The sequence below is a fragment of the Hibiscus syriacus genome, unplaced genomic scaffold (genome assembly GCF_006381635.1).
Source record: "Hibiscus syriacus cultivar Baekdansim isolate YM2019G1 unplaced genomic scaffold, ASM638163v2 tig00110384_pilon, whole genome shotgun sequence".
In the NCBI taxonomy this organism is placed as follows: Eukaryota; Viridiplantae; Streptophyta; class Magnoliopsida; order Malvales; family Malvaceae; genus Hibiscus; species Hibiscus syriacus.
The window spans coordinates 3,825,111-3,849,957 of NW_024062715.1; the positions used below are offsets into that span (position 1 = coordinate 3,825,111).

Here is a 24,847-nt window from a genome sequence, read left to right on the forward strand (position 1 = left end):
GAAATCGATCACTTTTCGCAGAAGCGAACTAAGAACTTCCTCAATGAGATTAAACAAGAGTGGGGAAAGTGGGAATCCTTGCCCCATACCTCTACTTATCGTAAATCTAGTTTTTGGGGCTCCATTTACCAACACTGATATTGTTGCGATAGAAACACATTTTAATCCACTTTCGCCATCTATCCCAGTAACCTATCTTTTGCAAAACCCAATAAAAAACCCCAATCTAAAGTATTGTAAACCTTTTTAAGTCTGCCTTAAAACTACAACTTTCTTATTTCTCATCTTACAGTAATCTATCATCTCATTGGCAATTAAAACACAATCCATGATTTGTTTGTTTGGTGTAAAAGCGAATTGAGTCTCGCTAACAATCTCGTCGATGCAACCTGATAGTCTCCTCGAGAGAACCCGAGATAGAATTTTATAAAGACTACCCACCAAGCTAATAGGTCTGAAATCATCAAAGCTCTTCAGATTAGGATTCTTCAAAATGAGAGCTATGTAGGAGTAGTTTAATGAGGTATCCTTTAGCTCCCCTTAGTGGAATGTTAAAAGTTTCAAAGTTTGGCAACCAACTTTGGAAAATGTTTTTTCAAAGTTTGGTAAATGTTTCTTTGAAAAATGTTTTTCAAAGTTTGGTAAAATTTTGGTAGATGTTTGTTGAAAATAGGAATGGGTAAATTCACTTTAGTCATTGCACTTTAGGGTATTTTCAAAGATTAGTCCCTAAGTTTATACTATAAATACCCTTACCCATTTAGCTTCAAAATCATCCCAAAACATTTCTTTCTTCCTATACTAGAGAGCTTTCTTGTGAGTAGTGAGTGTTTTGTAAACACCTGTAAATTTTCTCTCTTAGTAAAAGATCTGCAGCAGCCCGGAGACGTAAGCACAATTGGCTGAACTCCGTTATCAATTTTCGGGTATTATTTTTCCGCTTTTATTTCGCATTCTCACTAATCTGGTTATAGGGAAATTACTTGTACTCGGTTTATTTTCCTAACAACTGGTAATCAGAGCTTTTGGTTGTGAATTTTGTCAAATTTTCTGCGAGGTTACTATTCAGTACTATTCACGTGAATAGTGAATTTCGTGAATAGTGAAATTCGGTCGGCGATACGAGTTTGTCGACGGTGGTGTTCTAATACACGGTGATTCGCAAGAATTGTCAGAAACGATCCAAACGAAGCCAGATTCGAGTGGGAGCGATGGCTGCAGACGAAGGGAAGGTGAAAATTGAAAAGTTCGATGGTGCGGACTTTGGCTTTTGGAAGATGCAGATTGAAGATTTTTTGTACCAGAAAAATCTATATCAACCTCTCTCAGGAAAGCAACCAGAGGGCATGAAGGATGAAGATTGGGCTCTTCTCGACAGACAAGCCCTCGGAGTTATCCGACTGACGTTATCCCGCAATGTTGCTTTTAACATAGCAAAGGAAAAGACCACGGCGGGTCTTATGGCGGCTCTCTCCAGTATGTACGAGAAGCCATCGGCCTCAAACAAAGTTCATTTGATGAGGCGATTATTCAATTTGCGGATGGCGGAAGGGGCATCGGTGGCACAACACCTAAATGAACTCAACACAATCACAACCCAGTTGAGTTCAGTGGAAATTGAGTTCGATGATGAAGTTCGAGCTTTAATTCTCTTATCATCTCTACCAGACAGTTGGAATGCTACTGTTACAGCAGTCAGCAGTTCGTCGGGAAACAGCAAATTAAAATTCGACGATGTTCGAGATCTGGTATTGAGTGAAGAAATTCGACGAAGAGAATCGGGTGAAGCATCAGCCTCCTCAGCCTTACACACGGAGTCTAGAGGGAGAACTTCAGAAAGAAATTCAAATCGTGGCAGATCAAAATCTAGAAGGGGCAAATCAAGAACAGGAAATAAAGATTTTACATGTTATAATTGCGGCAAAAAGGGTCACTTCAAAAGAGATTGCCGAGCACCGAAGAAAAATACCGGCGCACAGGAATCTGCCAACATGACGGAGGAGACAGGTGATGCCATGATTTTAAGCGTCAACAGTCCGATTGAATCATGGATCTTAGATTCAGGGGCATCTTTCCACTCCACCCCATGTCGAGAAATCATGGAGAACTATGTCAGTGGTGATTTTGGGAAGGTTCATCTTGCTGATGATGAAACCTTAAAGATCGTCGGAAAAGGAGACATCCGACTAAAGTTGCCAAACCAGACCACCTGGAAGCTGACAGGAGTGAGACATATTCCTGGCCTCAAAAGAAATCTGATTTCTGTTGGACAGCTTGATGGAGAAGGATATAGCACAACCTTTTCAGGCTGTGAATGGAAGATTACCAAAGGAGCACTCGTCATTGCTCGTGGTAAGAAAACTGGTACTCTCTATGTAACCTCAAATTTAGAGAATATCATTGCAGTAGCAGATGCTGATGGAAAATCAAACCTATGGCACCAAAGGCTTGGCCATATGAGCGAGAAAGGGATGAAGACACTTTTGTCAAAAGGGAAGCTGCCGGATCTAAAAAATGTAGATGTCGGACTATGCGAGGATTGCATCTTTGGCAAACAAAAGAAAGTCAGTTTTGCAAAGATTGGCAAGACACCCAAGGCAGAAAGGTTAGAATTGGTTCATACTGATGTATGGGGACCATCCCCAGTTCCATCTCTTGCAGGCTCACTATATTATGTCACCTTCATCGATGATTCAACAAGGAAGGTGTGGGTTTATTTTCTGAAGAAGAAATCAGAAGTCTTCGATATCTTCAGAAAATGGAAGGCCATGGTGGAAAATGAGACTGGTTTGAAAGTCAAGCGGTTGAGGTCTGACAATGGAGGAGAGTACAGAGACAGTAGATTCAGAGATTTCTGCGCAAACAATGGGATCAAGATGGAGACAACAGTTCCCAAGACACCGCAACATAATGGTGTAGCAGAGCGCATGAACAGAACTCTGAATGAACGTGCCAGAAGTATGAGGATACATGCCGGCTTGCCCAAATTTCTATGGGCTGAAGCAATCAACACTGCAGCTTACTTGATCAACCGTGGGCCCTCAGTTCCTTTGGATGGCAGAATACCAGAGGAAGTTTGGAGCAAGAAAGAAATAAACCTTTCACACTTAAGAGTGTTTGGTTGTATTTCTTATGTACACATAGACTCTGTTGAAAGAAGTAAGCTTGATGCTAAGTCCAACAAATGTGCCTTTGTTGGTTATGGCGGTGATGAGTTCGGTTACCGGTTTTGGGACTATGAAAATCGGAAGATCATCAGAAGCAGAGACGTCATTTTCAATGAAAATGTGATGTACAAAGATAGATCAACCGCAGAATCAAGTAATACCGAAGCTGAAACAAAGGAATTTGCTGAGTTCGAGGAGATTTCTGGAAATGATGTTCAGATCAATCCTGAAGCAGTTCAAGAAGAACCAGGCACACCAGAACTGAGACGCTCATCCAGAATTCCTAAACCAACCCAACGGTATTCTCCTTCTTTACACTACTTGTTGCTGACTGACAATGGTGAACCAGAGTGCTATGATGAAGCAATGCAAGTGGAGGATTCAGTCAAGTGGGAGTCTTCCATGAAAGATGAGATGGACTCGCTTATGTCAAATCAGACATGGGAATTAGCTGAATTACCACCAGGCAAGAAAGCGCTCCACAACAAGTGGATTTACAGGATCAAAGAAGAGCACGATGGGAGCAAACGCTACAAAGCAAGATTGGTTGTCAAAGGCTTTCAGCAAAAAGAAGCTGCAGAGAATTTACATCTTGAGCAGTTAGATGTAAAGACAGCTTTCCTTCATGGTGATTTGGAGGAAGAAATCTATATGAGGCAGCCAGAAGGCTTCATAGAGGCAGACAAGAAAAACCTGGTATGCAGGTTGAAGAAGAGCTTGTATGGTTTAAAACAAGCTCCTAGACAGTGGTACAAGAAGTTCGATAGCTTCATGAGTAGCAGTGGTTTTATCAGATGCCAAGCAGATCATTGTTGCTACATCAAGAGGTTCGACAACAGCTTCATTATTTTATTATTGTACGTTGATGACATGCTCGTTGCAGGCTCAGACATGCAAGAGATTATACACTTGAAGCAAAAATTGTCGAAGCAGTTTGCTATGAAGGATCTGGGCGCTGCAAAGCAGATTCTTGGGATGAGGATCAAGAGAGACACAAAGTCGGGGACTTTGATGTTATCACAGGCTGAGTACATCAACAAAGTACTCTCCAGGTTCAACATGCAAGATGCTAAACCAGTAAGTACACCTTTAGGTGTTCATTTCAGACTCTCCAAAGACCAATCACCAAAGACGGAGGAAGAACGTGCACACATGGTGAAGGTGCCGTATGCCTCAGCAATTGGAAGTCTGATGTATGCCATGGTTTGTACCAGACCAGATATTGCTCATGCAGTGGGAGCTGTTAGCAGGTACATGAATAATCCGGGCAAGGTACACTGGGAAGCAGTCAAATGGATCCTCAGATATCTTCGGGGTACCACAAACAAAGCACTTTGTTTCAAAGGTGGAGATATGATACTTACAGGCTATGTAGATGCTGACTTAGCCGGAAATGTCGACATCAGAAGGAGCACTACAGGGTATGTCTATACTCTAGGAGGAACTGCAGTGAGTTGGGTTTCTCAACTACAGAAGATAGTTGCTCTCTCCACAACTGAAGCAGAATATGTCGCTGTTACGGAAGCCAGCAAGGAGATGGTTTGGCTCCAAAGTTTCTTGGAAGAGTTAGGCAAGAAACAAGAAAACAATATCTTGTATTGCGACAGTCAAAGTGCTATCCATCTAGCAAAGAATCCGTCTTTTCATTCCAGGACAAAGCACATACAATTGAGATATCATTTTATCCGGTCTCTTCTGGAAGATGGGATTTTGAAACTTGAAAAGATTAGTGGAGCTCAAAATCCGGCAGACATGTTGACAAAGACGGTGACTACGGACAAACTGAAGTTGTGTTCAGCTTCAGTTGGCATGCTAGAATAACAAGACCAGACATGCTGCTGCATTGATCGAGGTGTGAAGACATATTAAAATCAGTCTTCAAGTGGGAGATTGTTAAAAGTTTCAAAGTTTGGCAACCAACTTTGGAAAATGTTTTTTCAAAGTTTGGTAAATGTTTCTTTGAAAAATGTTTTTCAAAGTTTGGTAAAATTTTGGTAGATGTTTGTTGAAAATAGGAATGGGTAAATTCACTTTAGTCATTGCACTTTAGGGTATTTTCAAAGATTAGTCCCTAAGTTTATACTATAAATACCCTTACCCATTTAGCTTCAAAATCATCCCAAAACATTTCTTTCTTCCTATACTAGAGAGCTTTCTTGTGAGTAGTGAGTGTTTTGTAAACACCTGTAAATTTTCTCTCTTAGTAAAAGATCTGCAGCAGCCCGGAGACGTAAGCACAATTGGCTGAACTCCGTTATCAATTTTCGGGTATTATTTTTCCGCTTTTATTTCGCATTCTCACTAATCTGGTTATAGGGAAATTACTTGTACTCGGTTTATTTTCCTAACATGGAAGTCATTAAAGAAATTCATCACGTGAACTTTGTAGGAGTGCCAAAATTTTTTGTAAAAATCCAAGTTAAATCCATCTGGGCCAAGAGCTCCTGAGTCATTCGTTCAAACTATAGCTGACCAAACTTCTTCCACTATGAAAAGTGTTTCTAAACCCGAGGCAGACTCAACATTCAGCTTCTTCATATCAACATCAAACAATTTCACCGACAGCGTAGAAATCTTATTATATATTCCACAAAAATGGTTGAAAATCCATAGACATCTACCTATGATCGTTAAGGATAGCCAATCGGACGTTCTCTGGATCAGAAGATGATATGAGATCTGCTTCTAACTTCTCGATTTTCGATTCAATATCGCTGATAGACATAAACTCTTTGTTTTTGACCTCCTTAGCCCAAAGTTTTGTGGCTGATTTATCTATCTGGAGAATGCTACCCACTCATGTTCCATAGTTTTCTTCAATAACCCTCCTAGTTGATTTCACAAAACATGGGTCCTTCAGTTAATGAGTGAAAAATTTGGAAGATTGAGCTCTCGATCCTTGTTTCTCGATCTTTAAAAGCACATGATTATGGTCTAATGTACCTCTGGGCAAAGTTTTTTTTAGTTATAAACGACACCAAGATCAAAACCTCTGGAGATATTAGGAACCTGTCAAGTCTGCAAGTTTTTGGTTCTGATCCCGACCTTTGCCATGTGAAGGAGCTACCAGATAGATGAAGGTCGACCAAATTGTTTATCTGTATGAACTCCCTTAGGATGTTAGCTGCGTGAATATTCACTGGTCCTCCGAATTTCTCCGAGCTCGACAAGACTTGGTTGAAGTCTCCTTCTATTATCAATAGCAACTTAAAGGCTTCGATCATCTCAGACAGGCATTCCAAGAAAGATTTCCTTACGCTCGCTTCGTTGGGAGCATAAATATTTAAAAGACCATATCTCAAATTTAACTCTTGAATAAATCTGATCATAAGTATGAATCTGTTATTGATGTTGGTAGACTTCAACTGAAAGAAACTCTCATTCCATAAGGATATAAGACCACCAGAAGCTCCCCTTGATGGAGAGAACACCATTTTTCCTTCCGCTCATTCCCGAAAGTTTGAAACTTAACTAATGCTTCTGCATAACTAACTTGGTTTCCTGAATAAATATAACTTTTACTTTGCTAGTTGAGATGACTCTCCTGACAACACTCAACTTTTCCCTCCTACCAAGACCTCGCATTCCATGTCATATAATTAAAATTCATGCTTATACAAGAAAACTCAGAGACAATATTTCACACTATCCACGATTCAGGCTTCACTGCATTTCCACTTCTTTAACCTCTTGTAAGCGACTAAGAACTACATCATCTGGAGCATCAAAATTGACTCCCAGGATTCTACTAACTTCAAGAATAGTTTCTGCTTCAGAAAGAATTCTCTCGCAATAACATCCACTTGAGAATATTTGGGAAGGTAAGTTGAGTGAAGAATTATTTGTGCAATCAATTTTCTTCTCTTTGGCTTTTGCTCCTCTATCCAACAAAACTGTTTTCTTTCGTTTTTTGTATGGTATGGGCTTATATTTCCAAAACTTCGAAAGTCCCCCTTCTGAGGGCATTTCTATAATCTTTCTGGTATTGCCTCCTACTTCTTGACTTGAGGGAATACCATTATTGAGCTGAAGAGCACTAGGGCTAGTTGTTTCTACATTGGTAGCTTCAATTATGACATCTACGAAATTAGAGGGACCGTGCTATGCATCCTAGACAGTTTCAAAAATGATTAGGACATTGAGCAACCCTGTTTCAGAATGGCATGTGGTTTCCCGCAGGATTCTCTCCCAGCAGAGTTTTGGATTTCGCTGTCACAACACTTATTATTGGACTTTCCCGTCTGACCCCATCTCGCAATCGGATTCTCACCGGGTTTTCACATGCATTTGGCCCATTTTTGCATGGCACTGTAGTCGATAAGTCTAAGCCATCTCCCTCTTGTATCCCCCACCCAGGTAACTCAACAGTAAACATGCAATCACCATCGAAAACCTCTGTAGACACCCTAATCCTATGAATAGCCCCATTGATGAGGACATATATGCTTCCTGGAATGGATGATACTTTATTCACTACGAGTAGCAACTTTGCATGACCAAACCCTCTTAGGTTCAACGTTTCTTCAGCCATCTCCATAGTTTCACCCAATCTATTTGCAATATCTTTAAATAAGACCTTATCCCACACTATAGGAGGGACGTCTTCCAGGATGATTCAAATCTTTATTATTTTTTGTCATCATAACCCTTTAATAGTTCAATTTCATCGAACAAAAGTCTTCTCATCTCCTCTCTTCTATTCTAGAACTTTAGACGAACATCCATGGATATTAACCTGATTATGACTATGAGGCCATACCACTGACAAACTTGTGCTTCCACCCCATAGGATTTGAGTGCCTCCTAAACTACCTCCCTGTTGAAACTTTCTTAAATCTAACCCACCAAGCAGACATCCAACCACTCTACGTTTGAAATAGGGATTCTAACAGGTTTGTTGCCAATCTATTCAAGGGCTGTAGTCACATTCTCATTGAAAACTACCAACGTTGTTGAGTTTTCCTTAACCTCAGTGTTTCTGACATCATCAAAGGAGGATTCATTTGTAACATGTTTCTGACCTTTTACAATCTCCAGGTTTGCTGTAAGTGTCTCCTTTTAAGTTTTTTTTTTCGTTGGTCGTACTCTTTAGTAAGAAATGCTCTAACTTGGAAACCGTCCATGAACCTGCCATTTCCTTTCGGAGCTGCCTGTTGTGCTTCGGTCAAACTATTGTATCTGACGAAAGCAAAAGTTGTTTTCTTTCCTATCATTTTTTGGTTATTGTAAGCAGCAAAAATATCACAGGATCACTATTAATTTAATTTATAAAAATTTAAACTCTAAAAGACTTGATGTATAATTATAAATTAATTAAAAATTTAAAGATAAATTATATAAAATAAAGGGTAAATTATACCAGTAAACACCTAATTATTACTCATTTTCATTTTGACCAATATTTTTGAAATTTTGTCAATTAGGTCACTCAACTATTTAAATGCATTCAATTAAGTCACGTGCCGTTAATATTTAACAGAGAAACTGATGTGGCAGTTAAAATATTTGGTACAATTACACATTTGGTTTCTGTTACTTATATATTCTATCAATTTAGTCTTAATTGTAATAAATTAAAATAAACTTAACTCTCTAATCAAATGGTGTCCTGTATAATGACCCAAAATTTAACTTTTTATTTTAATTTATTTTAATTTTAAAATTTACGACATATTCTATATTTATAACAAAACAAAATTTATAATAAAACTTTTTTTTCTAGAAAATTGAATAACTCAAACAATAATTTACGATATTAAATTTAAAGCAAACTAAATCTATCACTCTTTTGATATAGGTTAATCTCTTAGTGCAAAATTTTCCATGCTAAGTCCACCAAGAATCTTATCAGTATAAACTTTTATTAAAGATTGACATAAAAATTTTAGAGAAAATAACCTCAGTGACCGAAAATTCCTTATAATATACGATTTTGACCAACTTTTTTTCGATTTGCCAAAATGACCAACAAAATCGCAATGCGATCTCCAGTATCGCAAATCAGTTTCCAGATTCGCAACGCGATTTTGACTATCGCAATGCGAATATGTAAATCGTAACGCGATTCTGACTATCGCAACGCGATAATACAAAATCGCAATGCGGTTTTCAAAGCGCCATTAGTATCGCAACGCGTATTTTATTTTCAAATTCCAAACACGAATATTAATGCATCCCGTAATCTCAACTCTTAACCTAAAACTTAGTTTTACAATGTAACATCATCTTGCGAAACACTAATGTAAGCAATGAATCGTTCAACATCTTCATTATCGGTTAATAAATAAACTTCACTACTTCTAGGTTCAACAACATACAATGTAACATCATCTTGCGAAACACTAATGTAAGCAATGAATCGTTCAACATCTTCATTGTCGGTTAACAAATAAACTTTACCTTTTCTCTGATAAGATAGCCTAAATCCACTTAAGGGCTCTAAATTCAATTTATTTGCAACACGTAACATTAGAGTTTCATAAGTTAACTTTTTTAATGACAGTTTTAGTTGAAGATTCATGGGTAAAGACATATATTGTAAAACACCATGAACATTCTCCTATGACCCTCCAAAACACAAATCTATCCAAACATGATCAACATTAGATGATTTCATTATTGTAAATTAATTTACTAAACAAACGAGCTGCGAAACTAAAACCTGTTGCCGGATGGGGAAGGATGTCGTTGGATATAGGAACGGATGTCGCCGGAGAGAGTGATAGATGGAGATGGAATGAGTTGCGATTTAGGGATTTAGGTTATGAGTTGCTGCTACTGCATAGTTATATACCCAAAACATTTGTGTTGCGAAACTAAAACCTGTTGCGAATTTGAAATTCAGCGTTACGATAGTCAGAATCACGTTGCGACAGTCAGAATCGCGTTGCGATTTACATATTCGCAGCGATTTTCTAAAATCGCAATGCGATAGTCAAAATCACGTTGCGATTTACATATTCGCAGCGATTTTCTAAAATCGCAATGCGATAGTCAAAATCACGTTGCGAATCTGGAAACTGATTTGCGATACTGGAGATCGCGTTGCGATTTAGAGATCGCGTTGCGATTTAGAGATCGCATTGCGATTTTGTTGGTCATTTTGGCAAATCGAAAAAAAGTTGGTCAAAATCGTATATTATAAGGAATTTTCGGTCACTGAGGTTATTTATCCTAATGGTAAGAGATGAATTTTTAAAAATTTAAAGGAATACTGTGTCAAACGTGAAAGAAATATATGTCAACTTTTTCTATTAGAAATTTACTGGATAAAAATTTCTTAGATTTACAGGTTAGACTATATCATCTTTTTCTAGTATAATGTCATTTACAAATAGTCGTAGGATAAAAATTTGTCATGCAAACTTTATATGCATAGACTAATCAACTATATTTTCCCTAAAACCAAAAGAGATTATGGTACCATGGGATACTTCTAAGAACCATAAATGAAATTTCTAGTATAATTTTTGTCTTGTTATAAATATAGAATATGTTGTAACTTTTAAAATTAAAGATTTGAGAGTTAAGTTTATCTCAATTTATTCATATTAGGACTAAATTGATAGAATATATAAGTAATTGTGACCAAATGTATAATTATACCAAATACTTTAACTTCCACATCATCTTCTCCGTTAAATATTAACGGCAAATGGCTTAATTGATTGCATTTAAATATTTGAGTGACCTAATTGACAAAATTTCAAAAATATTGGTCAAAATTAAAAGGGGGAATAGTTAAGTGGTCAATGATATAGTTTCCCTTTATTTTAAATAATTTATCTTTAAATTTTTAACTAATTTATAAATAGACATATACAAATAGTCGTAGGATAAAAATTTGTCATGTGAACTTTATATGCATAGACTAATCAACTATATTTTCCCTAAAACCAAAAGAGATTATGGTACCATTGATGGAATACTTCTAAGAACCATAAATGAAATTTCTAGTATAATTTTTGTCTTGTTATAAATATAGAATATGTTGTAACTTTTAAAATCTTTTAAAATTAAAGATTTGAGGGTTAAGTTTATCTCAATTTATTCATATTAGGACTAAATTGATAGAATATATAAGTAAATGTGATCAAATGTGTAATTATACCAAATAATTTAACTTCCACATCATCTTCTCCGTTAAATATTAACGAAAAATGGCTTAATTGAATGCATTTAAATAGTTGAGTGACCTGATTGACAAAATTTCAAAAATATTGGTCAAAATGAAAAGGGGAATAGTTAGGTGGTTACTGGTATAGTTTCCATTTATTTTAAATAATTTATCTTTAAAATTTTAACTAATTTATAAATATACGTTGAGTCATTTAGAATTTAATTTTATATAAATTAAATTAATCGTGTTAGTCGTTAATTGTACTCATCGCTACTCGTCGAGTACTATAGAATTTTCCTATAAACAATAAGATATGAAAAGCAAACTTAGATTATGTTGTTTAATTTGAATGTTAAATTAATGATTAGATATATAATGATTCTTCTACACTAGACGAGCGACGATGGACACCACTAATGATGAGCATCAACAAATTAATTTATAAAATGTTAGAATTCTAAAGGATTCGGCGTATAATTATAAATTAGTTGAAAATTTCAAGGTAAATTATTTAAAATAAAATGTAAACTATGTCAGTGACCACCTAACTATTGTCCCTTTTTATTTTGATAATCATTTTTTAAATTTGGTCAATCAGGTCACTAAAGTACTATTTAAATGCATTCAATAAAACCATTTGTCGTTAATATTTAACGGAAAAGCTAACGTGACAGTTAAAATATTTAGTGTAATTACACATTTAATCACTATTACTTATATATTCTACCAATTTGGTCCTAATTTTAATAAATTAAAATAAATTTGACCTTAATTAGAGAGGAATCCAATTTAATGTCAGCTAGTACAAATTTTCTTTTCTCTTTATTGGCTTTTATTATTTCTAATAATAAAGTAAAATAAACATGTCAATGCTTTTCGACAAGACGTATCAGCATTTCTCCATGTTCTTCTTTTTTTAGCTTAAAATACTTTACATTAATACATGCAAGACAATTAGTGTGACAAATTCACGTGTTTAAATTATATCTTTCAATGATTTTAGGAGTTAAAATTAGATGTTTTATTTTACTTTGTAATTATATTTTTAGACCTTTGTTTAAAAATATTTATTTTTTTAATTACTCAGTTATCCAAATATTATAATTTTACTTTTACCTAATTTGTCACATTATAAGTAAAATGTAATTGTTTTCTATTAGTTTTTAAAGAGTTTAATTTTGATTTTACTTAATATAGATGTATTTTTGAAATCAAAGCATTTGATTTTTTTTTTAATTTCTCAAAAATGAAATTAAGTTTTTGTAAGTTTTCTTTTCTTTCTTGTTTGTTTTCATGCAAATTGAAAGAATAAGATGAAAAAAGACTATGTCGACTCCACTTGATTTGAGAGTTAAGTTTATTTTAATTTATTAAAATTATGGCCAAATTGATAGAATATAACAGTAACATGGATCAAATATGTAATAATATCAAATATTTTAACTGCCACATTAGTTTTTCTGTTAAATATTAACGACAAGTGGATCAACTGAATGCATTTAAATAGTTGAGTGACCTAATTGACAAAATATAAAAAATGGTGGTCAAAATAAAAAGGAGCAATAGTTATGTGGTCATTAGTATAATTTACCTTTTATTCTAAATAATTTACCTTTAAATTTTCAACTAATTTATAATTATACATTAAGGACTTTAGAATTTTATATTTTTATAAATTAAATTAATGGTGTTTATCGTTAGTGGTGATCATTGGTGCTCGTCGAGGTTGTAGAATTTTCCTTAGATATAAATTTTACAACGCTTGACGAGCACCGTTGAGCACTATTACCGATGAGCACCACTAAATACTATTAATTTAATTTATAAAAATTTAAAATTCTAAATGACTCAATGTATAATTATAAATTAATTATAAAATATAAAGGTAAATTATTTAAATAAGGAAAAATATTTAGGGTTTTTTAATTGGGTAAACTATACCAATGACTACTTAACTATTTAGCCTTTTACTTTTACCATTGATATTTTAAATTTTGTCAATCAAACTACTAAACTATTTAAATGCATTCAATCAAAGTCACTAATATTTAGCCGTTAATATTTAACGGAGGAGATGAAGTGACAGTTAAAAAACTTGGTATAATTGCATATTTGATCCTCGATATTTATACATTCTATCATTTTGGTCATAATTTTGTCAATTTAATAAATTTAATCCAATTAGGTGAAGACACATGTCACTATCTTATTAAAAGAATTTTATTTCTTGTTGAAGAGTAAAACAAAACTAAGAGTGTAATCTACTTGAGTTAACATAGAATATTGATAATTTTAAGCTTGATTTAAAATTTGAGATTTGACATCTAATTTAAACTCTCAAATTTTAGTTTTTAAATTCAAATTCAACTTGAAATTTAATCAAATTATTCCACTAGATTAAATTTGTTTATTGATTTCTTTATTAAAACTTAAAAGTCTAGTTTAATTAATCTATTTTTATTCAATTATATATAAAATAATAAAAAAATGTAATTTAGTACTCTCTTTGTCCTACTAAAATTTTTCCTCCTTGAGATTTTTAAGAAATTTTTTAATTTGATTAATAAAAATATAAAATTACATATTTTAAAAACCTTCAATCAAATATTTTTAAATATATATTTTATAAAATTTAACTATTTAAAATAATTATAATTAAAATTTTAAAAATAAATAAAAATAATTTTAATAGGACGAAGAGAGTAATATAGAAACATATAATAAAATAAAAAATCTTAATTTAAATTTTCAAGTCGATTATAATCTTTTAATTAAACTCACATAATTTTTGAATATATGTGTCTCATTTACTCTCTTAAATTCAACTTGACTTTTTTTTAAACAATGACAACTGAATTTCATTAATAAAAATGAAGGAACTAAAATTACAACGTATTTAAAGAGAAAATTAGAGACAATAGTCACCACGAACTCATACATAAAATAAAAATATTAAACCCAAAGATACAAAGAGATTGAAACATTCCAAACATCAAAACAATTTAGTAACCTTCTTAAAATTCATTGTCTCTGTCGAATGAGACGCTTCACGATATGATAAAGGAGTGGTGAGCGAACCAAACAGTTTGGCAGACTGCGTGTCACTATACAAGTCTGATTATATTAGCAAACGACCATTTACGAAAGAATGGATCTGACAATACGTGACCACTGGCAAGCCAATCAGGAAGCAAATGCCGTGAGGATCTTTGTGGAAACACCAACACGACCACAAAAAGTATGCAAAAAGCTTATCGAAATCATAAGGAGCGTGTCACAAGAGTAGAAAAAAACTTGTTACAAAGACAATAACTCTCATTTAAAAGTGAAAAACTTAATAAAACAAAGACATAATATAAAAAAGGAAAAGAAAAATAATAATATCGATGATTGATAATTAATATTAAGATTAATATCTTCATTGGCTAAAAAATAAAGAAAAGAGAAGAAGACGATATAAAAACATTGAGAGAAAAAAAATAATTTGACTCTTAATATAATTATAATTTATATGATTAGAAAAGAATGGGCTAGTCTGAGATGAAAGACTCATGTTTCATGCAAAATTCCACAAGTAAGCATGGGTAGTCTTTTATCTGATAAGTGTAGTAGTTGGGTAATATTGGAAAGAAGAATCTGACCACAAATAACTTTTTTAATTGAAAGAGAGAGAGAAAAAAACCTCAAAGATAGAGAAAAGCAACGAACCAAACATTTTCGTAGTATCTTTCTTTTTTTGTGTTAACTACTATCCTTCGCTTTTTCCCCGTCTCTTTAATGTTTTATATCATGATTTTTCCCACCACTCAAGTTCATATTTTTGTTGGGGTTTAATGTTGAAAAAGTGCCCCAAAAATTCAAACAATCACTGCGCCAGTGGGTTAGTGTATTTTTATCTACTTCTTTCAGTTTCCTTTTGCTATCTTTGTTTAACTTCTTCTTCTTCTTCTTCAATAATCACTGTACTATCTGTGGTAAAAACTAGAATACCTGCCCCCAAAAAACTCCATATTCATAATTTTTTCACTATCTATTTTATATCTTTTGGATTTGGTTTTTTCCCTTTTTGGGTTAGCTTTTGATTTGTGTTTACTGGTTTTAAGCTTCAGATTTTGCTTATTCTTGTTTTTAGCTTAGGCTTTTGTTGAACTTTAACCCTTTCTGGCTTGTTAACCGAATTATGGATCTGTCTTGTTTCCTTTTATGACTTCTTTTTGGGTTATTTGTATGCATGTTTCATATATTAATTTTACTTGTTTCTTTAGTTCTCAACTTTATGGTGGCGTTATATTTACCATGAAAAAGGAGAAATTTCTAAAGTCCCTCTGGTTAGGGTGGTAGCCTTAGCTAAGTAGCTAAAATTGAAGATTGCAGCCTATGTTATTCGGTTTTAGGCGAGTATCGGATACGAGTATGTTTCGATACAATACACTTCATATATTTGGGATTTAATAAAAAAAGTCCCAATAGCATAGATTATAGTAATTTATCTGTGTTTAGAGGTACTAAATCACTTAACTAGTTCTAAGAAGATTAATTGTATGACGGTGAGTCGAATCAATGATTTTCCTCATGAAACTTCTAAATCCGCAAACCGACCGTGTACCACGATGTTTTTCATTTGACATCATGATGGAGAAGGAAACATAATCATGTAAAAAAAAATTGTTATATTAGTGTTTTTGGCACTGTGTTTTTCTTTGGAATCAAGCATCTTGTTGCATTCATGATTGATGGTCCAAGGAAGCAGATGGTGTGAGTTAAGTGTAACTTCCACGGCATGAATATTGACCACCTGCATTCATCATCTTGTTCCCTCAAAAACTCGATAATTGGAATTGTTACTCTTGGAACCACTATGAAGCCGGGAAATAACGAGTTGAAGGAAGAAATGAGAAACCATAGAATATATTCAGCACTAGGTTAATTTAGAGTTTTTTTTACCTTAGGTGATTACACCTTTTTTTCCAATGCATTCTAAACCAGGCTGATCATCGGAAAATTTGCGCCGTCTTTTTGGCATAGTTTTATTTTCTTCTAGGTGGAAATGGAAAGTTTAGAAATATTAGTTCGAGAGTTTTCATATAATTAACGACTTGTGTTGCTTGAATGTCGTTGAATTTCTTTATGTACTTGGTCTGCAAGAAACTGGAAAACCCAAATTCTTGAACAGAAGAGATGTGGAATATTTCCGATCAAGAAGTTTCTTTGTTGCTCATTGACTTTTTATTACATAGTCGCATCCTTTCTGTTCTTACAACAAGGCTTGCACAATTCGAGCACAAAACTCAGACAAAGTATATATATGTGTGTGAATGTTTAGCTTTATTGTCATAGCAAGAAATCATGCTTATTTTGACTGGTTTGTGTTTTGATTTTGTCTGGCTATGCAATGCATGTTATTGATAACAGTATAACATTTCATCTTTTTACTTGCATGCAGGTGTAGAAGATCTGACTAATTAATACTGTAACATTTCATACCGGAGGTATCAAACGGAACAAGCAGTAGACATTGCTAATTATCCGAGAATGACACCACCGAACCCGAGGTTAGAATCCATAAATGATTCAGAAGCGGGTAGCAAAGTGACTTCCAACAACATATGTCTGCAAGAAGCATCCTCCGATCCATCAAAGGATAGCACGGCAACTACTTCCTGCCTCACAAATCCTGTAAAGGATCAACCGGATTTGGGGTCTGTTTCCCTAGACCTGACTCTCCGTATCAGTGCCAGTGATGCCGAGATGAAAGGAACCGGTGAGACTAGTAGTGAGATAGTGGCGGCCAATCCTCTGTCAACCGCTATCCCGAGAGTTTTCTCTTGTAATTATTGCAGGCGTAAGTTTTATAGTTCGCAGGCACTGGGTGGACACCAGAATGCTCATAAGAGGGAGAGGTCAATGGCGAAGCGTGCGATGCATATGGGGATATTGTCTAATAGGTATATAAGCTTGGCATCTTTGCCGCTTCACGGTTCTGCATTTCGGTCCCTCGGGATCAAAGCTCATTCCTCTATGCACCACGGAATCATGCAATCCCAGAGGCCTCTAGACACAAGAGCTGGAGCACGGCTCGATCAAGGGTATTTCGGGATGCCGATATTCATGGAAGAAGATGATGTTGACGTCTTTTGGCCGGGGAGTTTCAGGCAGGTGAATGAAGGGGCCAGCAGCAACCTGGCTTCAGATTACGCTCAAAATTCAACTCGAAGTTCAAATATAAGTTTTGTAGCAACGGCATCACCACCAAGAACTGATACATATTTGCCGGATCTTACATTGAAGCTCTAATTTTCTGAAGGTCGGTTTACATCTAAACGTAATACTAATTAAAGCTCTACTCTGTATAATTGAGATGCATTAGCAATGGCTGCTAGATCCTAAGGTTATTTTTTCTAGATTTCTTTAACATTTTAATTTTCTATTTTGATCCATGCCATTGAGTTGCTCCTGATGTGCAAAGTTTGGCATATGAAATGAAACCTGTAGCTTGCAATGATTGATTTTAGGCTACACTTGATGCTAGATAACATATATGAATGATGAATAGATTTCCCCAGATTTTCTCAGGAAACAATCATAACCATAAGAAAGATACTCGTGTATCTAATATAAAGCTTTCATATTTTTCCCTATCAACCAAACAATCGACAAATAAGACCCATCATTCTGCATTAGATATGTGTGTGTTTAAATAATCAAGTTATTTCATTCAAAAGCCTTACACACACACACACACACATAAAATACACAAATTATCTTAAAACCCTCAAATATTTAAATGGAGGATATTAGGCAAACTTAAACTTATGACCTCTCTATTACTATAATAGTAACTATACCAAAATATTTAACGGTATAAGCAAAAATATTTGGCCTATTCAGCATTGTTATATAAATCTGCCAACAACATTGCTATCATACTAGTAATAGTTACACCTATTCAGGAAAATGTTTTTTTTATTTTTTTTATATTAAGATAAATATTTAACAAAATATTCACATCACATGAAAAATAATTGACACCTCAATTTAAGAGTTTTAAGTCCGTCATTGAATCACAAAGAAATATTTTCATCTCCAGATTACTTCAGCTAAATTTTCATTTAAATAATAAAAATATATTTTAAAATTTAAATATGATTACATAAAATATATATTAATATATAAAAGTTTTATTAATATGTGTGTAATAAATTTAAATTTGAACTTATTTTTTATGAACTATTCTATATTAGGTGTTTTTCCTGAAAAATCACTGGTGATCTATATATTTACCGATCTTATACCGGTCAGACTATATTTCCCGATCTAACACCCTTAGCAATAAAGCGCGCCTCTGCACTGTGCTATATGCTGATTTGGCGTCATGTGGGGTAAGACGCGCCCCCTGAAGCGCGTCTTATGCTGACATGGATACACGTGTGTAAAGCACGGGGTAGGTGTGTAATTACACATAAGGTGCGGGGCAGGGGCCGCGCCTTACCTGTGAATCTGACACGCGTCAGGAAGGCGCGCCCCCTGCCCCGCGCTATACCCATAATTACCCCCATACCCCCGACGCTTCACACCCCAATTCTCCCTATAAATACTCTCATCCTCAATCACTTTCATCACACCAAATTCTCTCAATTTCTCTCAACTTCTCTCAACTTCTCTCAAATACTCTTATAATCTCTTCTAAAATATATTTTATTATATTTTTAATATTTTGTATTTAATTTATTTAAGTATTTAATTTATTTAATATTTTACTTATTTAATTTTTTTGCAGATATAAAATGGCAGACGGTCTACTTCGCTTGGATGCAAATCATATATCTCGACACTTTGCTGATACAGTAACATTTTAACGTTTTTAATTTAATTTAAATTATTAGAATAATTTGTTGATTTATTTAATGCATGATTATTAGATTAAGAATTAATTTTTGTAATTATTTAATTTTAGGAGAAGGACCGTGTATTATATCCTTTTATTAGGAATCTTAAGTTAGTGATACCTAGCCATGTCTTGCCTTATTTAGTAGATGCTGGATTCGGTTACATAGGTAGATATCAGTGTCATTGTAAGATAGAGTCAGACCTGATTTCTGCCTTAGTAGAGAGGTGGAGGCTGGAGACCCACACATTCCATCTTCCGTGCGGAGAGTGCACAATTACACATGAGGATGTTTCTATGCACCTGGGGCTTCCTGATCACTGCATGTGGTTGCGACACCTTGGTGACTTTCAACTGGTCGGATCACTCAGTTAGGGCTCGGTAGTTTTGGCTTTCCTGTACAGAGAGATGTGTCGAGCCACTAACTACAGGCGTAATGTTATCGGCAGATGTCTCATGCTGCTGCAGTCTTGGGCATGATATCGATTGCCCTTTTTATGTCTCGTTATCAAGAACCCATTCGTATTTCCACTACTATTGAGGTAATTGTAATACTGATTTCGTATATTAATCATTTTATACAACATATAATACTTTTTTTCCTCGAATATGTGGTCTACTGATAGGAAAAATCATCAGGATCAACCTGATGATTTAGAAAAAATTAGGAAAAATCATTAGAAGGCTGGCACACAGGTATGAATTTTAATGTTTAAAAATCGATTTTAGATTATAGTTATATAATTAGATTATTATTTTGATAAAAATTATATATATTTGTTTTAGTTTGAATGAGTGTCATATTCTACTGATGATGTGAGGGCGGTGATCCCACCTGAGTTGAGGGGACCATCAGATGTTTGGATGACGATGATCCCCTTGATATGTTATGCGACCGTCGAGTGGCACTCCACTGATCGCGTGCTCTAGCAATTTGGTTGTTTTCAACCAATTCCAGAAGCACCTCGCAATATGGACGAGTTGCATAGCACAGATAGACGCGGCAAGACAGATACAGATTGGTTGGTGAGGCATCATGAGTGGGTCGTGTTGTGGGAGGATCGAAATCGGCGCCTTCCCCATAGAGAGCCCATTTTTGATGACCTCTTAATGGTTGCTGACGGTTATTATGAGTGGTTCAACAGTAATGGGAAACCATTTCTGCTTCTCGAGGATGCACGAGGGCAGACCTTTCCGCGACGTCGACAGAGACGTTCACCGACACAGCACCATCGTCCCCCCCGACTCATGAACGGAGAGCAGGTGCTTCCGGTTCAACCTCAGCTGCTCCAGCAGGACCTTCACAGCAGCCACCGTATCCAACGACTTACATACTGCAGCCATATATGATGCCGCCACCGCCTTTCCATTACCAGATGCCGCCGTTGCCGCCTTCACCTGGTTTTATGACCCCGCCGCCGCCACCGTCACATATGACCCCTCCTGGAGGCTACTATGGGTCTATATTTGTAGATCTGACTTGGGGTTCATATGCTGGATATTTGGCGGGTTCAGCCTCATCACCCATAGCCGCAACACAAACACCTCCTGTACAGTTTTTTACACTCAGTGATGTCTGGGTTTTATGAGTTTTCCCAGTTTTCGCAGGCCGGTGGGATAGTCAGTCATACACCTCCAGGGTCCTTATTCTATGAAGGTGTTTCATCGTCATCAGCTCCTCATCAATCTAATGTACCTACTCAGGACGACGACGATGACGATGGTGATAATGATGACAGTGAGGAGTCACAACCAGTGATATGAAGAAATCCTCCTCGAGACTGACAGCCACCGCCCTACGGAACACATTCGTGTCGCAGACATTGATAGATTTTGTTTTTTATTATATTTGTATTTAGTTTATTGGACTTTTTAATTGTAATTTTTTATTATTTCTCATTTAATACTTACTTTATTTTGTTAAATTTGTTGGACTTTTTTTAATGTATTTCAATTAATTTTGTTTATTATCATTTAATATCAGTTATTATAATTTGGTTATCATTTACCATTTAATACTTATTGTAAGTTTGTTGTATTTAAAATTATTTTGAAATACCAAATTGTTATCAGTTTGATAAAATTTAATAATTGTGTTCAATAACTTTCTTAAGTTTGTCACTTATTATCTATTTTATTATAATCACATATAATGCAAACGTCCAATCTCATATTATTGTATCATTTTTTTAATCTTCATCAACGATTATCGAATGACATTAACTTGAAGTAAATGCAAATTAAAGTACAAGAATTATTATTTGATAAACAAATACATCATTTCCTCGTCAATTGTTACTTGATGGCAATAGAAGTGGACATGTTTTTCTAGTGTGTCTTGGGTTTCTACAATGCCCACATCTTCTATATTGTCTAGATCTTTCTCGAATATCCATATCAAAATGAATTCGATTGGATTTTGGACGACCACACTCCCTCAATAAACTCGGATTTGGTATAATCAGAAGCCAATCTTGAACCTTATCAGGGTCTCTATCATTACCTATGGAGGGTAACTCAAATTCGTATACCTTAAAAACTTCAAATAGTAGGTATACGGGATCCACAAAATGGTTATAATCTTGACGTGTATGCGAGAAAGCTACTATCACATGAGAGCATGGATACTTCAGAGCTTGAAAAAACCCACAGTCGCACGTTCTGTCCCTTAGATTTACTCTTAACGACATAACTTCAATCCCTTGAAGAGGTCGCGACAACTCTATGACACGAAACATTTCATGCTTTCTAGAGAAGCTTGTTACAGATATTTCATTTGATGCATAATTTTTTTTCTGTAGATTTGCAACTAATTTAGGGTGATAGACATGACCACCTTGCATCCAAGTTTGAGCTTGTCCCCCGAGCTTTGCAAAAAACGCCCCCAAACAAAAATATATAGTCTTTACCAAAGTCGCTACTGGTAAGTGATGTGCACCCTTTAAGGTTGAATTGATTGCCTCTGCCAAGTTGGTCGTCATGTGTCCATATCGATATCCACCATCATATGTGTTCATCCACATTTCTTTATCGATGGGGCTGATGTAATCGTATCCTTCCTCGTTCTTCGCCCGTAAATCTTGAAGCATTGATTCAAACGTTCGAGGAAGTAGTTCGTAACCTGATCAAAAAATGTATAACTTACTAACCTACTTTCTTTGCAAAATTAAAACGATCGAAAGAAAACAAACTACGTTAGTTTCACTTACCCATGCGCACAATTAATTGACGCTCATCATTCTTCTTGTACCTTCCATGGTAGTTCGCAGCAATGTGTCGAAGATAATACCTATGTTGGACAAAGGGTGGTTGCCACATTGGACCCAAAGACTCCATTGCTGCTTTGATCCCAGCTCCGCGATCTGAAATGACACAGATATTTTCCCTCGTAATAACATGTGCACGTAAATTTTGGAGGAAAAAATCCCAAGAATCTATATCTTCTCCTTCGACAAGAGCAAAAGCAACTTGAAGAATGTTGCGATTGCCATCTTGGACGACTGTCAATAATAAAACTTGTTTGTATTTTCCATACAAGAAAGTCCCATCGATTTGGACCACATGCTTGCAGTATTTGACAACATTAACGCACTATGGGTAACTCCAAAAAACCCGGTAGAATTGGCATCAATCGCGAAGAACTCGATCATTATGGTATGCATATGATGTTTCGAAGTCCACAATTATCCCAGGATTCAACGTCTACACCAGCCTAAACCAACCTGGAAGTTCGTTGTAAGATGCATCCCATTCGCCATGAAGTTTGACAATGACATTTTGTTTTGCCAACCAAGCTTTTTTATAGGAGACAGTGTACTCATACGACGATTGTATAGCTGAAATCAACACTGCAACAGCTATATGAGAGCTTGTTTTTACGATGGGCATGATGGCTTGGCATATCATTTCAGAGTCCAAGTTGGGATGATCTTGGTTGACCCCTCCAGTACAACATGTGTGAGGACCGTTGTATACTGTTAGTTCCCATATGTTGTTTTTCCTCTTCATTTTTGATACACGAACCATCCAATTGCATCCATTTTCGCGTCGGGCATAGTAGCATACATATTTTTTGGTCGTGGATCGGTTGACTCTGGACTGAACATAATTACGGATATTGTAATTTTTTATAGCCATCACCGCTTCTTCTTTGCTTGAAAACTCCATGCCTAAAGATAACTCACCATTATTTATTGATGAGTAATATCCATAGTCACCGAGATGAGGCATATCCATAAATTCTGGCCCGTACATTGCACCATAATCATCTTTATACATATGTGCAGGAGGGTCAGTTTGTGCCACATTTCTTGGAACTTCATCATCATCAGAGTTAAATTGCGATCATTCTGGGTGAATGAATAGTCCAGTCTCAGCACCATCCGCACTCACGAAGCGGTTCTTCTGGTGGAGATGATGGTTCCTCCATGCGCTCCACATTTAGGTCGAAGAACCTACTACTTGCACGCCTTCCCCTTGAACTAGAAGGCATATCGACATTGAGATCGAAAAAGCTCACAGTCGAATGACTCCCCCTGGAGCTTGAAGCCATTGTGTCAAATGGAAACTGCACAGATGGTTGTATCGATGGCATCTCCATATGGTCAAAGAAATTTGCAGATGAATGCCTTCCCCTTGAACTGGATTCGGTGTTTCCATACAGATTGTTCGTGGACCCACCTCGGTACATATCGTAAGGAGTTGCGGATGAATGTCTCCCCATTATAGCATTAAAATCATTACACATTACTGTAGTCGGGCTGTCAACTTGATCAACTTGTTCAGCCAGCCTATAGTGGGAGCTTAATGATTGACCTCGAACAGCACGCACTTGAATAAAATATGCATACATCTCAATATCGGCGTCTGAATAATTACTTTGAGCTTCAACCATCATTTCAACATCATCATTGTTCGAAAGTTCGAACGCTGTATAAGTTAATGGAAACAATGACGTTGGAAATCTGTACTACAACGACGACATTTTTCTACTACTTCCAACATGAATCTTCCTCGAAATCTTCGTTATCAATTCCTCAAGAGTTATGTTTCTCTTGAATGATATTTTAACACGCTCATTTGATATGAAAACAACGCCGGTTTCATCTTCTCGAATTTCACCATCATAATAAACAATAGCTGAAAGTCACGCCATTCTTTGAGTTTAAAAGTGCGGCAATATTATATCTGCAAAAAAACTGAAACAAACCTGATTAGATAAATAATATATGAACGAAAATATAACACAATAAAATGTTTACACATCAACGTAAATAATTTAAATAATATAATTTTATATTATTACATGCACCGCAAAACTATTTTGACGTATGCTCCCGCTTTCTAATTTTACACAAAAATTAATTGAAAATAATTAGTATAATATTTTTTCAAATAATCATAATAAACAATAAGTATAATAAAAAAATTATAACAAAATTACCTTATAACGAAAAATCACACGAACTTCTAAATCAAATATGAGAAGATTGCCAGAATTATTGACTCGTTGACAGAATTGTTGTATTAATTTATAAGTTGAGATGAGAGATGTGAGGAGATGTGAGGAACTTAACAGGGTAGAAGGGTATTTATAGCCGAAGTCGCTATACAAGGTGCGGTACCTGCACCGCACCTTATATAATTATATAAAGGTATGGCGCGGCCCCTGCCCCT

The 24,847-nt window shown here is 35.4% G+C and overlaps 1 protein-coding gene across 1 annotated transcript; it reads left to right on the plus strand.

Moving 5' to 3' along the window:
• Positions 1–15,127: 15,127 nt before the first annotated feature.
• On the plus strand, positions 15,128–17,747 carry LOC120122073 (zinc finger protein 7-like). Its single transcript, XM_039141317.1, has 2 exons — positions 15,128–15,168; positions 16,732–17,747. The coding sequence occupies exon 2, from the start codon at positions 16,819–16,821 to the stop codon at positions 17,578–17,580; it is 762 nt and encodes a 253-aa protein (XP_038997248.1). The 5' UTR covers positions 15,128–15,168; positions 16,732–16,818; the 3' UTR covers positions 17,581–17,747.
• Positions 17,748–24,847: the final 7,100 nt, after the last annotated feature.

Coding starts and splice junctions, on each gene's coding strand:
- LOC120122073 (XM_039141317.1), top strand. CDS start 16,819: ATGACACCACCGAACCCGAGGTTAGAATCCATAAATGATTCAGAAGCG.